General features: G+C 39.4%; 1 protein-coding gene across 1 annotated transcript; it reads left to right on the top strand.

Moving 5' to 3' along the window:
- Positions 1-477: 477 nt before the first annotated feature.
- Positions 478-14,573, top strand: fmnl1a (formin-like 1a). The gene is made up of 25 exons (XM_085271755.1): positions 478-1,072; positions 5,453-5,536; positions 5,880-5,966; positions 6,064-6,137; positions 6,795-6,878; positions 6,988-7,131; positions 7,860-7,968; positions 8,150-8,226; positions 8,305-8,398; positions 8,742-8,816; positions 8,901-9,011; positions 10,337-10,486; positions 10,583-10,684; positions 11,175-11,745; positions 11,834-11,958; positions 12,067-12,269; positions 12,400-12,634; positions 12,733-12,801; positions 12,880-12,960; positions 13,054-13,183; positions 13,267-13,430; positions 13,518-13,619; positions 13,705-13,800; positions 13,937-14,051; positions 14,173-14,573. The coding sequence occupies exons 1-25, from the start codon at positions 887-889 to the stop codon at positions 14,235-14,237; spliced, it is 3,333 nt and encodes a 1,110-aa protein (XP_085127881.1). The 5' UTR covers positions 478-886; the 3' UTR covers positions 14,238-14,573.
- The last annotated feature ends 562 nt before the right edge of the window (positions 14,574-15,135 follow it).

Genomic DNA, 15,135 nt, shown 5'->3' with positions numbered 1-15,135 from the left:
TCACTAGATGCAGTAGTCATCTTCACCCACAGAGGGGTGTTGTTTGACAATTCTTGTCATGCTGAAACCACCGTTACCTGTCTGGATTAAACCACCGTTACCTGTCTGGATTAAACCACCACATGAAGGGAAAATACCAAAACAAATGTAACCTTTGACTCATGTCAAGCTGACATCAGTAAAATGACTAAATCTAGTACAAAAAGGTGGTTTCTTTGTGAAATGTTGCAAAGTTTCCTTTAATTGTGTAGTTGATTTACATCTAAATCGACATCTGTTAATCTTACAAATCTGGACAGAGTCTGCTCTCCTTCATTCCTGTAGTATCTTTTCTTTATCATCACCCACCTACTGCATGGTTACGTGTTTATCTTCCACCATGTCCTCCGCCCCAGGTTCTATAGCTGTCGTGCACAGGAAGTTACTCTTCTGCTTTTGTGCTTCTGTGGTTTCTGACTGTGTCACACTCCTCGCCCGCCTTCCTCTCACGCGCAGGCTTCGATACTAAACTATTTAAGGGAGTTCTCGGTCAACTAATGTAGACAACAGTGCACGAGGCATAGGTGGACTTTTCTTTCTAACAGGCTTTAACAGGACTTATCACCTCATTTTCAAAAGGAATTTGAAGACAACTTAAGGAGAAGGGGGCCATGAGGATAAACTTTCTTTTTCATTGCCCACCCTGTCCTCGGGTGTGAGGCGGATTTTGTAAAGCTGAGAATTAATGTAGACTGCCCTAGAGGCCCTAGACTTGGTTTGATTAGGCCTTTTTGCTATTGTAATTCAAAGTGACCATCTTTTGTCACTTTGCTTGTGGATACGGTGATTTCCTGGAGGAAACAGTTTGCGTAAATCAGTCCCCCTGGATTACTTGTGGAGATTAGTGATGGGGAATGCGGCTGGTGGGGGATTGGAGCATGAACCGGCCGAAGGTCGAGAGGCCAGAAACTCAGTCAGTGCAGCTTCAGCAATGAATGACTCTGCACCAACCTTGCAAAAAAAGCAGCCTCCTCAACCCAAACTTCCCATGCCACCAGAGAACGAGCTGGAGGAGCGCTTCAACACGGTTCTGGTGAGTGAGAGCATGACACGCCATACACCCTTACTGGATATGAAATCAGGCAGATTTTGCACAAAGTTTTGGTTTGTATATGTAAGGGCGATTGCGCAAGTAAGTAAGTGATTAAGAGGATCACAAAAAACACGTATCAAATCAGCTTTCATTTTACATTGTTACATTGTTAAAGTAATAACCCAAGTTTGAAAGTGACTGGTCTTTCACTCTTTGGAAATTTACTTTGCTCTAATATAGACTCCAATATGTACTTTACTTCATTTCTTATACTCTCTAGGTATATCTATAATATATATAAAGCTATTTGTCAAGTGAGAAGAAAGAGCTGAACGTTAGAAAGACCGTTAGACCCTCAGTCAGAGTCTAATGGTCTGTCATTTTGTCTAGTCAAATTTGCACAAATACCATCAGTTACTTAAAATTTTACTTTAGTGATAAAAACAATGACAATCCTGTCAACAAGTTGCCAAATTCTTCATGGTTTGATTAGAAAAATTCAAGCCAGAAACTGCTTGATAAATGCATGCACAACAGCAGGCTGAAATGGGAAGTTGAGCAATGCATTTACATGACGGAGGCCACAGGACCGGAAAGGAACTGTTTCACCATTCTTTCAACAGTCTCACAACAAGTTAGTAAAGATAAAACTTCAAGTATTACGATCTTTTAGATTATATGTTGCGCAAAATATCAAACCATGATGCTTAGACTATCTTAATCCTGGCTTATTCTTTACCTTTTTTTAAATGAAAAAATAGAGTTAGCTATAAGATTTTTGATTTGTTTTTTCTTCAGTAATGCTAAGAAAAAAAATACAGATCTACAAAAGTGAAACAAAGACACTATATTGTAAACAGTCATGTTAATCTGACATATCTTAGCCAGTAACATATATGAGTTAAGAGTTTTACTTATTCAAGGCTCAAGTTCTCCAGATTTTTACATCTAAATAGTTCAGTTTCTCATTTTTAATTTTCTATAATGTCTGGCATTGTGGTTTATGTGCTAGATGATTTACAGCATTAAGTAAGTAAGTAAGTAAAATTTTATTTATATAGCACATTTCTAGATAGAGATCACAAAGTGCTTTACAAGATATAACAGATTAAAAAGACAAAAATACAAACAAAGTTAGCAAAAGGCAGTTTTAAAAAGATGTGTTTTTAGCTGTTTTTTAAAAGTAATCAATGAATCAGCGGATCGTAAGTCCTGAGGAAGAGAATTCCACAGTCTGGCGGCCACAGTAGCAAAAGCTCTATCACCCCTAGTTTTCAGTCTCGTATACTGAATGACAAGTAGGCCCTGACTACTCGACCTCAGAGACCTACTAGGGGCATAGGGCTGTAAAAGTTCAATGATATATGGTGGTGCTTGTTGTTGAAGAGCCTTGAAAGTTAAAACCAAAATCTTAAACTGGACTCTAAATTCAACAGGAAGCCAATGTAACTGCATGAGCAACGGTGTTATATGTGAAAATTTAGAAGCTTTCGTCAAAAGTCTTGCTGCAGCATTCTGAACGATCTGCAGACGCTCCAAAGAACCTTTATTTAAACAAGTAAACAGGGAATTGCAATAGTCCAGTCGTGAAGAGATAAAAGCATGAATAACAATCTCCAGTTCGGTATAGGATATAATAGAGCTCAATTTAGAAATATTTCTTAAATGATAAAAGCAAGACCGAACAAGAGATTTAACATGACTATCTAACGTAAGAGCAGGATCAAGGATAATCCCCAAGTTCCTGACAGATGGTTTTACAAACGTTGAAAGAGGACCAAGAGCATTTATTATACTGGGTATATGTCTATCTGGGGCACATAAGAGGACTTCGGTTTTACTTTCATTTAGTTGGAGGAAGTTTTCAGCCATCCAGCCTTTAATGGTTTCCAAGCACACATTTAAAAGCCGCAGCTTAGAAGCCTCTTCCGGTTTAAAAGATATATAGAGTTGGATATCGTCCGCATAACAATGGTAACAAATATCCTCAAAAGGGCTCAGAATGTGCTGGAGAGGGAGTAAATAAACTAAAAACAGTAATGGCCCTAGCACAGAGCCTTGTGGCACACCAAAAGACAGGGACGCAGAAGATGATCTATACTTAGAAACTGCCACAGAAGAATATCGTTCAGAGAGATACGAGGAGAACATAGATATACATTTTAACCACACTCATTAAAACCACTAGTCTGGAAGTGGGCAAATCTACTTAAAGCCACTGAAGATTCTTTGACCTGTCAACCCCTGAGGTTGTCCTGCCGCTGAACATCTGGATGTTGGTATCAAATCCTTTGAGACCCATGAGTTGTAGGGTGTGGCTTCCATGAGTCTGGCTTATACCACAGAGGAAAGCACCTGCCTGCTATTATCAATAATATTGACACAAAGTTTAGGATGGTACTTTAACATAGGCTTTCCCAACAAAACATTAAATTACAAACGCAGGATCAGTGTTAATCAGTGCCGTTTTACATGGGTTTTAACCTTTCAAGCAAATATTTAGCATACATACAAATTTAGTGTATATAAAAATAATGATTTTGTGTTTTTATAGAAGGTGGGGAGCAATTAGAGAGTTATTTTTTATATAGTAAAAAACAAACACTTTACACAGCAAATATAAATCCATGCAACTATTCCAACTAAAACTATTCGCCTTTTCTCAAAAATGACATTGATTGGAACAGCATACCATGATTATTCTAAAAACAAGTCAAAATTCACACCATGTCTGCTTCATATGACAAACCTTGAATGGAAACATCATTATAATTTCATGCAAGATAATACCGTTTAGAGCCAGGGTTAACAGTTCATCAATATCTACACAAAATGTGCTCTCCGGAAAATGACAACACCCTCTCGAGTGTCTTCCTTCTTCAGTAAAATACTTGTCACTTGTCAAACCTCAGACTAGAGATTATATGGTGACCTCACCAGCAAGGAAACGAGAAGTGAACCTTCTTTCTTTTTTTTTTTGCATTACTGAAAAATGTGAGTACTTTTTATTTTTGAGCAACTAAATCAGAAGCTATAAACTTCATAATGCGAGGCACTCACATTACCATTTTTTTAAGCACCACAAAACCACAGCAAGACCTCTCCCTTACATCAGCCAAGGAAGGAGCCTCATCTCCTCGAGCACCAATGCATCAGATCATTTCCGTTTTCACTCCTCCCTTTTCAAAGAAAAAAAAAGTGCACAGAAGATGTCAAACCACTGCTCGAATGTACACAAAACTAGATTCAAAAGCCACACCCAACATCAACTGAAATTATTGAAACTTGCTGTAAATGATCACATTGATTCAAGCTTTTGATCAGCTACATGAAAAATAGTACCAGTGCAGAACCAGCTGCAATAATGTGAGAGAAGACTGTGAAAAAATATCTTTAAGCGAGACATAAATAATTACAGGGAATTAGTGATCAAAGCAAGTAAGTTCATTTTGTGAGTGAAGCCTTTTCCCTTGATGCAGGGGCATAATTCTTAATTATGTTATGACCCCCCCCCCCCCCCCCCCCCCATAATCAGACCCAACCAATATAAATAGGCTGTTAATTTTCTTTACTCATTTCAGTTATTACCAGCAAAATAGTTGCATGTTTAATCATCTAGAAATTTACCCTGATTTATTTAGACAGAGATCTTGACCCCCCCAATGTTCAGCACAAAGTTACACCAATGCCTTGACGTATCTTCTTCCTTTTAATTAGACCTTCTTTAAAAAAAAACAAACAAAAAAAAAAAACATCAACAACAGCCTCCTCTCATTCAGTTACTGTGAATGGGGAAATAACCTTAGCACATGACATGTCCCTGTAGGTTTGATAACTCAGTGTGAAACTGCCCTTTTGGACAGTTGTATGCCAACTCAAAAGTCAACCTACACTGGAATCATGGATACTTGGTCTGTATAAAGGTCTTTATGAATTTCAGAAAATAACAGAAATATTACGTGCAGTTTATGACCGAAAAAGATATTTTTACTAAAGCCGAAACAGACTGCACAGATAATGTCTAAACATGGGTCATATTGTTTAAAAAGTCAATAAAAGTGTTGCTGAAGCTTGAGTAGACACTGAAAGCGTGTAACACATCGGTACCTATTGGCAACGATCAATGCATACACGTAAACACTGAGTCATCTGCTACCAGTAGGAGTTACCGCCTTTCAGTTTTATGCTGAAAGTGCATCTGAGGTATTGTTGTTTTGCATATTGTTACATGAGCAGGAAACACAAAGAAATTATAACATATAGTATAATATCTCTCTGCTAAATATCAGTGGAGATGGAGTTGATTTTTTTTGTACTCCAAATACATTTTCATGTAAATTCTAAAACCCATTTTATATCTTTACATCTTTCTTCTTTCAGAGTTCCATGAACTTGCCTCCAGATAAACTCCAGCTGTTGAGTCAATACGACAATGAAAAGAAATGGGAATTAGTCTGTGATCAGGTGAGAGCTTTTATTTGTTTTTTATGAGTGACATATGCCATCAAAATGGACACGATTCTTGCAGCGTTGGCTCCACTGGGGGCAGAGTTGATATAAAGTGCGCAAATACACAAAGGGGAGAGTCTTTGCAAACCTTGCAACATAGTTTCTGTGGTGGCAACTGATAGAGGCGTCGGCATGGAAACAGAGAGCGGTTTGTGCTCGTTGTGTTTACTAGAATAACTTCAAATGCAGCTTGCTGGTAAAATATGGTTCTGGATCAGTCATTATTTGGGGTCGCTGCTTAAATTAATTCTACTTCAGCATGTGCTGACTCTATCCTCTGTAAAATATTCTCCCACAGGAGCGTTTCCAGGTGAAGAGCCCCCCATCCACTTACCTGACCAAGATCAAAAGCCTCTACCAGGATCAAGGAGGGGTGTCTCGTAGGGTCAGTAGAAAGCATTTTTGTTCTTTCAAATGTATCACCTCCATATGCGTGCATCATGTACCTGCATCAGTGACTTTAACCTCTTCTGCTTTTTTAGTTGAAGAAAAGGATCCAAGATGCCACCCAGGTCCTTAAAAATTTGGAGATATCCCTTCGGACCAATCACATTGGGTGAGCCTGTTTGTTTCATGAGCTTCTGTTTGGTTTATGAGTGTTTAAGGTTTAATGTATTTTATTTTGGTTTTTAGTGCGCCACAAGTATGTTTTCCAGATTTTTATAGCAGTTTCATGCAATCCAACCTGAAAATCTTTATCAATCATTAACGCTAAAAGATGATTTAAGGTGAACTTTAGTGAAACTGCAAACTGTCTGTGCACTTTACCTACATAAACCATTTAGCTGTTTTAGTTTCACTTGATATTTTTCAGCTGCTGATCAACAACTTTGCTGAAGTGGTTCTTCACCGCATCAACAGTTATATATAGTTTATATACAACCTTTTACAGAAACAGTACTTAAAGCTTCCATGTATTGTTACATTTGTACATAAAGTGGAAAAGTTGATAAAGCCAGTGCAGAAATAGTCTGGGGTTTGTTTGTTTTTAGCCCTTTGACTTTGTTGCATTTTTTTTTCCTTCATAGTGCAACTTGTCAAAAAAAAATGTAAGATTGCAAAAGAAAATCACCTGACTGTGCTGGATTCCATATTTAGAGTAGGACTGTGTTCTGTTTTCTTTCTAAAGTTACAATCTTTGGCTATAAATCCAGTCTGGGCACAGAATCTATTACATATGGTCACTCCTCATGATTTACTTTTCTTTTTGAAGATGGGCCCAGGAGTTTCTCAATGAACAGAATAAAGGTTTGGATGTTCTGGTGGAGTACCTGTCCTATGCACAAAGTGACAGCTCGTGAGTACTAAGCAGACATGAATGCTATTTTAGAATCTGACTGTGTTTCGAAACATAATTATTCTATTATAGATTATGTTAAAAAGATGTCTATCTTTACACGTTTAAGGTTTGAGGTTGAGGCTATAGAAAATGGAGGCAGCCTGTCAGACAGAGGAAAATCAGCAGAAAGGTCAATGGAAGACTTGACCAAGAGCTCCAGCAGCCATCAGTCACATGGCATGACCAGAGCAGCTCGTGCACTGACTGTAAGGTAAGAAACTCGAGACTTGAAAGGTTACTGAGGTAACCTTCAGCGATGGTTTCAGAGATGTTGCACCGTTCAAATCCCTTTGAATGAAGAATGAACTTTAAACATAAGCAGCTCTACACACTGTCAAAAAATAGACTCATGCAAAGCAGAAGTGGTGTGAAAACTCCACGAACTTCTGCGGTACTGATAAGTACCACAGTGGTTTCCACTGCTGTGAGAACTGTGCCATGCTACACCTCTCTTTCTTTTAAGAAGTTGTTGATGTATAAATATTTAGGATTGAATTTGAGGAAATCTGTGAGCCCAGAAATAGAAATACTGTCAAATAAAGTGACAGCTCTAACTGATATATAAGTTAGAGCTTATAAGATTATAACTCTACAATATGAAACATAGGTTTAGGTTTAGTAACTTAACCGAAACAGTGCTACAGCACAGCCTCCTCTTAAAAAAGATAACCCTTGACATTCTCATGCTCTCATTCATTCAGATCCCCTCACGTGGTCATCTAACTGTTTGTTAGTTCGTCTTTGATCCTTTATCTTCATTCCATGTTGTGCTACATAGCATCTGTCAAACACAGTTACTGTCCCAAACCCTAGAAGTCAAAGCTACAAGTATCTCACTGCATATCTTACCATATCCTGGCATCGACTTCAAATCATTTGCACATGCAGGAGATTCTCTTCCCTCAAACATGTATTCCAACATGTATTACTGCTTCACAGAATAAGCACCACTCTGGTAAACAAGATGCATAAGAAGTCCCACATAAACAACCAGAGAGATGATGTACATGTGTGCATAATGTGCCTGCGAGCCATCATGAACTATCAGGTAAAGCTTTAGCACACAGTCTAATAAAGTCACTTAATTCCTATGCTGTCTTTAAAATGGATTATCACAGTATATGACATGTTTTCTGGGTTGCTAAAAGAAACAGTTCTTGTTTCTTGCACATTTGATCACATTTACTCTGGAGTGAACAGCTGTTTATATATCTTCCGTCTGCTTTTAGTCTGGTTTTAATTTGGTGATGACTCACCCACGCTGCGTGAATGAGATCACCCTCAGTCTCAACAGCAGGAATCCCAGGTGAGCGCATTTGTCTGTGAGATAAAGTGTGTTAACTGTCTGCATCCACATCTCACCCATCCTCCTCTGTCGTGGCAGGACCAAAGCTCTTGTTTTGGAGCTGCTGGCTGCCGTGTGTCTCGTCCGAGGAGGACACGACATCATTCTCTCTGCCTTTGACAATTTTAAAGAGGTGAAATAAAAAATAATAATTTCTGGCAATTTCCTCATATTGCAAGAGCCCTATTTGACTTTGACTGTTCAGTCATCTAATTATTTCAGACTTCTCCTCTTTCATTGCTCATCTTCTGACTAACAGTCTACTGCTCACATGCACTATGGTCGTAATTTTAGCACATGTCTAGAAGTCATGCATGTTTATGTTTAAGACTGAACTCATGTACCGTACTTAGGTGCAGAATATACTCTCAGTATTAATGTTCTCTGAGGTGGGCTAACACATTATTTTTAATCCTCCCATATTCACAATAATAAAAATACATATTTAGCAAGCTTTTATTTGTTTTGTTTTTTAGGTGAGCAAAGAAAAGAACCGCTTTGAGAAGCTCATGGAGTACTTCGTCAATGATGACAACAACATTGACTTCATGGTAGGTACCACGGCCACTGGATGCAGCTTCACCAAGAGATCGTGTGCATGAACGACATTTAACTCTCATCGTTTCTACCCAAAGGTTGCCTGCATGCAGTTCATAAACATTGTGGTCCATTCAGTGGAGAACATGAACTTCCGTGTCCATCTACAATATGAGTTCACTCACCTTGGATTAGACAAGTATCTAGAGGTGTGTATATATTTTGTTTAAAGTCCCTCATAAGACCAGGAAAGCTACAGCTAATAGAAATGTATCTTTTGACACTGTATCTAAAATGGGCTGTGTTATTTCCAGATAAACAGATTCAGCTTCATGAGATTTTCTTAACTGGTGATTCTACATTGGTTTTAGGATTGATAGAGAGAATAGTTGTCTCTCCGTGTTAGTCTGCAGTACAATAAGTGTTAAATGGAAGCACAGATGCTGACCTAGTTAAAAGTTTGGTAGATAACTATTAAGTGATAATGATATACAGCAATTGTATTATATTTTTAGATTCACAAGAGGTCAGTCGCTTAACATCTTGTTAAGTTATTAACAAAGCCAAACAACTTTCATGACAGATACCATGTACTCTCTCTTTACAAGCTAACACCGCATGGAAAATATTAGCATTAACTGCTTTAATTTTACCAGACTAGAAGAAGCAGTGCCAGTTCAGTAGTCGAAGTGATCATTTATTCCTTTGCACTCCAACAGCTGTCCCAGCGGTAGAAAGCTTGTCAGATGTTTTTTCTTGTTTTGCCGATTTTATCATTTATAAACCAGACATAGTTTCTTTTCGGAACTTCATGCTGGTGATGATAAGGGTCCATGAATCATTGTTTGCCATCCAGTTCACTAGACACCTGTCCTTTTACAATCTGCTTCTTTGTTGGCGTTTCCACACCCCCTGGTGTTAACTGGAGGTGACAAAGACTTGCTACACCATCTTGTGGTACAAAAGGGGTATTAGTGCATGCACCAGGCCTATGGAAGTTTAACTTATGTGCACTGTGTTGGAGAAAGAATTCATAGGGGGTTTCTTTGCTTTTAATTTATAATGTCTCTTTCTGACAACTTCAAGCCTATAGTGAGAAAGAAAAATACTTTAATATAGCACTTAAATATTCAGTTTTCTGATAAATTAACAACTTCAAGTATCCAGATGTTCAATTCTAATGCCCACTTTCTTCCTCTTTTACTCAGCTGTCGCCTCTTCATCCTGAATGACTCTATTTATACTTTTACTCTACTTTTTTGTCACACACTCCCTCACTTCACAGTTAAGGGAAATGTATTCCTTTCTTTGATTAAAAAAACAAACAAAGTTTAATTAGTGCTAATATTAAGATAAATGGCATAGTGACATTTTGTTTTCTGCCATTAAGATATTAAATTTAGCCTTAAAACCTCATGTTTCATTCTCATAAATTACATGTTTTTTTTATTAAAACAGAATCATGTTCTGTGATATTTTGTAAGTGATAATTTATTCCTATGATGTACCAATAGTGTGTATCTTTGTGTATTAGACTCTGAAGCTAACAGAGAGCGAGAAGCTGCAGGTCCAGATCCAGGCCTACTTGGACAATGTGTTAGATGTGGGAGCTCTGCTGGAGGATGCTGAGAACAGAGGAGGGGTGCTGGAGCATGTGGACGAATTACAGGAGCACAACGTTCAGGTTGGCATAGAAGAATCTGAGTGAATACACGCAGGCAATGTTGTTGCACATTACGTGAAATCGTGCTGAAGCAGTGTTGCTTGTGTGGTGTTGCAGCTGAGTGCACGGCTTCAGGAGATTGAGAACCAGACAGCAGACAGAATAACTGAACTGGAGACTCAGCTCATGCAAGCCACAAAGGAGGCTGAGCTGCTCAAAGTAAGTGCTGCCTTCGAGTTAGCCAAGGAACATATGTAATCTTTACACAGAGTTGTTTAAATAAGGTTAAAAGCATGTAAAAAAAAAAAGAAAAAAGAACTTGAATAAATGTCGAAATTACTTTTTTTTTTGCCATGGTATGAGCATAACCCTGAGCATGGTAACACCAGGTGGTCTCCCCCCTTTATTTCAAACTACAATATCAACTTAATAACAGCTACAGGAGAAGATGACAAAATGTATCAAATGGTGATCATTTTTTATTTAACAGCAGTATATGGCTGATACTTTATTTTGCCCAGTAGTTATGTCTGGAAAAACCCCATCATTGAATTTGGATTTAGAATAAGTCAAAAGAAAATATGATGGCATAAAACCATATAGCAAACTGTCTTTTGTTTATGTTTTTGTCACCACTTTTTAAGGTTTAATCCAAAAGTATTCAATTAAACTTGACCATGCTACAACTCTGCGCACTTGTCCCTTGTAGGAAAGCCTGCGAGAGTCATGCTCCCAGGTTAGCACTTTGCAGCAGAGGGAAAGAGAGCGTGAGCTGGACAGGGAGAGGGAGAAGGACAGGGAGCGGCTGGGTATCACTGGCCCTCAGGGACCTTCAGAGCTAGAGCAGAAGATCCAGGAGCTGCAGGACAAAGGGCTAATCCGAGTGGGACGCACAGCCTCAGGAGGTCTGGACGTCCAAGTCATGCCTGTCACAGTCGTTGAATACATTCAAAGCCCAGCCCCAGCCAACCAAGCCAGCACTCCAGCCCCCCCGTCATCTAGCATCCCTTCGCCACCACCACCGCCTCCTCTTCCAGGTGGCTCAGAGCAGACTGTCTCTCCACCTCCACCACCTCCATCTCTACCAGGAGGTCCTGCACCACCACCACCACCCCCTCCTCCTCCACCTCTTTCTGGCTCTGCAGCTGCCCCCCCACCTCCACCTCCTCTCCCTGGCCCCCCACCTCCTCCTCCACCCCCTGGAGCTGGCCCCCCACCCCCACCTCCCCCACCTGGTGGTGGACCACCACCGCCTCCTGGAGCACCATCTGCAGACTCTGGTGAGGAGAATCCTGAATACCCCCCCCAAAAAAGAAACATGATGAAAGAAAAGTGTTAACCATTCCTCTTGTTTTTCTATTTTCTCAGGGGCTAAGAGCAGGAAGCCTATTCAGACCAAATTCAGGATGCCTCTGTTAAACTGGCAGGCATTAAAACCAAACCAAGTGACAGGCACAGTCTTCAACGAGCTAGATGATGAGCAAGTCTTGGGGGTAAGAATATGCTTTCTGCATCTTTTACATACAGCAGAAATTATATCCTGAAAGAAAATGAAATTCTAATGTGAGCACACTCCCTGGCTCTTTTTTTGTCTACCTCAGGAGTTGAATATGGAAATGTTTGAGGAACATTTCAAAACTAGGGCCCAGGGTAACCCAGCTGACCTGTCCAAGGTTAAGAAGAAGATGACCTCGAAAGCCCCCACCAAGACATCTTTGATTGATGGCAATAAAGCCAAAAATCTGGCCATCACTCTACGCAAGGGGGGAATGAGCCCGGCCGATATCTGCACGGCCATAGAAATGTACGTGCTTACTTTTGCATTATTGACCTTCAGCAGATGTTTTTGCCATAATGGCATATTCTGTTCCTTCCTTCACCCTGCCTCTTACACTGTTTATTGCCTACACTAACTCTAACCCTCGTTTGTACAGGTATGACCAGCAATCTTTGTCCATAGACTTCCTGGAACTGCTCGAACCATTCATACCATCAGATTTTGAGATGAAGCTTCTTGCTAACTATGAGAAAGATGGCCGTCCACTGGATGAGCTGACCAACGAAGACCAATTTATTTTACGCTTTGGGAAGATTCCTCGCCTCAACCAGCGAATAAACACTCTGACTTTCATGGGCAACTTTCCAGACAGCGTCAAACGGCTGCAGCCGGTTAGTCTGTTAAATGCTTTGTAACTTTGGCTGAAAGGGATTATAAACACATACTTACTCACATACATACTTCTTTTTTTTTAAAACTCCGTCCACAGCAACTGAACTCCATCATTTCTGCATCCATGTCTCTCAAGTCTTCAACCAAACTAAAAAAGATCCTAGAGGTAAGTAAAACAGTATGAATGCTAATGAGGCATCTAACTGTAACATTTGGTTCTCTTAACCCATTTATTTCCTTTCAGATTGTTCTTGCATTCGGTAACTACATGAACAGCAGTAAAAGAGGTGCAGCTTGTGGTTTCAGACTGCAGAGTCTGGATCTCGTAAGTAGTGTTTTGTTTTTGTTTTTATTTTATTTTGTTTGCTTTTCAATTTATGGAAGCTCAATGACATTTTTCACCATCTTCATATTTCAGCTGTTGGACACCAAATCCACTGACCGCTCACAGACGTTACTTCATTTCATCACCAATATTATCCAGGAAAAATACCCAGACCTGGTCAACTTCCACACCGAGCTACACTTTGTAGACAAGGCAGGCCTTGGTACATGCACACACTCAGGCTGACCAATCAACCTTCTTTTTAATTTGCTAAAAAGTTTAAACTCACTTGTGTTTCTTTGCCAGTCTCTCTTGACAGCATTCTTCAAGATATCCGCTCTCTAGAGCGAGGAATGGAGATGACCAAAAAGGAGTTCCTGGTGCAGGATGACAGCCCCGTGTTGAAGGAATTCATTAAAACAAATAGCGAACAGTTGGACACTTTAATCAAAGATAGCAAGACAGCACAGGTTTGTCTGAAGTTCTTATCAAGCTCTCAACTCTAAATAATGTCTCATCATATTCTGAAACATATTCATCTACTGTTCTGCGTGCAGGAGGCTTACGGCTCTGTGGTGGAGTACTTCGGAGAGAATCCTAAAACCACGCAGCCCTCAATGTTTTTCCCCATGTTTGGGCGCTTCATAAAGGCCTATAAAGTGAGTTTCTGTGGTAGCGTTCTGATATTTGTCCTTTATAACTCGTGAGCTATATTTTAATCCTCTGTCCCTTGTCTGAATGCAGACGGCACAGCAAGAGATTGAACAGAAGAAGAAAATGGAGAGCGAGAGCCGTGAGGTTAAAGAGTCACCATCTCCAAACAAGGCTGGACCACAAAAGGTAAGAAACTATACATACTGCTAGTGTGCAGTCATCTATAGGTTTTTTTTAAAGCCTATATTAAATAAAATAGTGTAAAATATGAGTCATTCAGAAATGTACTTCAAAATATTCTTTAACTTTGTGATTTCTAAAGGGCCCAATGATGCCTAAGATGCCCCAGATGGACCTGATTGCAGAGCTGAAGAAGAGGCAGGTGAAACCACCAGTACGCGAGGGGAAGGACGGTGCACTGGAGGACATCATCACAGGTACAGTAACATGCTTCTTGCTTGAGAATCATTTTTAGTTTGTCTGCTGCAGTCTTGATGTTTAAATGAAGGGGAAATTCCACCATCACGTTTATGCACGTCTGTCTTTGTTTTTCATTAGATCTGAGGAACTCACCATACAGGCGGGCAGACGGTCGTCGGCCAGCCCAGCGCCAGGACACTTAAGCCAGTTTTTTCTTTTCTTTACAAATTTCCTTTTGTTAAACAATTGTAACTGGAATTACTCATTAAAATTCAAGCAGAAGACAAGTTTTAAACATTCTGTATATACAACTGTGTTACAATTAGCCATATGGCAGTGTGTATTAACGACATATTAGTGTCGTTTTGCTCTGTAAATATAAAGTTGGAAATATTTTAATAATAAACAGTCCATAAACTTTAATTGAAATGTTACAAAACATAACCATTTAAGTATTTCTAATGGATTTGTATTAAACTTGTATTACTGGTATACTGTTACCCATTCAGTAATAAAAAATACTTTGTTTTTAAAAGAAACCATTTTTTAACCATTGTGACCATAGTCTCAGAGGTCTGTGATTACTGGATCTGTCATATAATACAATATTTGATATTAGGTTGAGCAGGCAAGCCATATGCCACAGGACCATTGCAGAGGCTTTGGTCTGAACCCACTCAGGGGCATTTGTTGCCTGTCTTCCCTCTCTCCCAGCTTTCCTGTCATAATAAAGGCTAAAAAGCTTCACTTGCTGACAAGTCAGTTTAAAGCAAGATCAGACACTACGACTGTACAAGAGAGCTGCACTTTATTTGACACACAATCACAGCAACTTATGTACAAAAGAAGGCAGGTTCAACTGCCTGCTGTCTTCTCACAGGAAAAACACACACATTTCTCACAGAATATCATGGCATCCACACTGATAAATTAGTATCTCCAGTATCAGTAGGCTTTTAAATTTATGTATCATTATATCATAGATCTATTTTCTGTATTATTTTTGTTCTTATATCACACTACTCTACAAATGGGAGAGTTACTCTGTGGAAAGAGGACACCATCACTGGTGACTTCTCTGGTTGGGGTGCGTTCAAGCAT

This window comes from Mchenga conophoros, linkage group LG4, assembly GCF_057382185.1.
Source record: "Mchenga conophoros isolate Kocher_MC1m ecotype Shallow Benthic linkage group LG4, M_conophoros_male_GT1.1, whole genome shotgun sequence".
NCBI lineage: Eukaryota > Metazoa > Chordata > Actinopteri > Cichliformes > Cichlidae > Mchenga > Mchenga conophoros.
The sequence above is the reverse complement of the archived record's forward strand: the minus strand, read 5'-3'. Positions and strand labels throughout refer to the sequence as shown.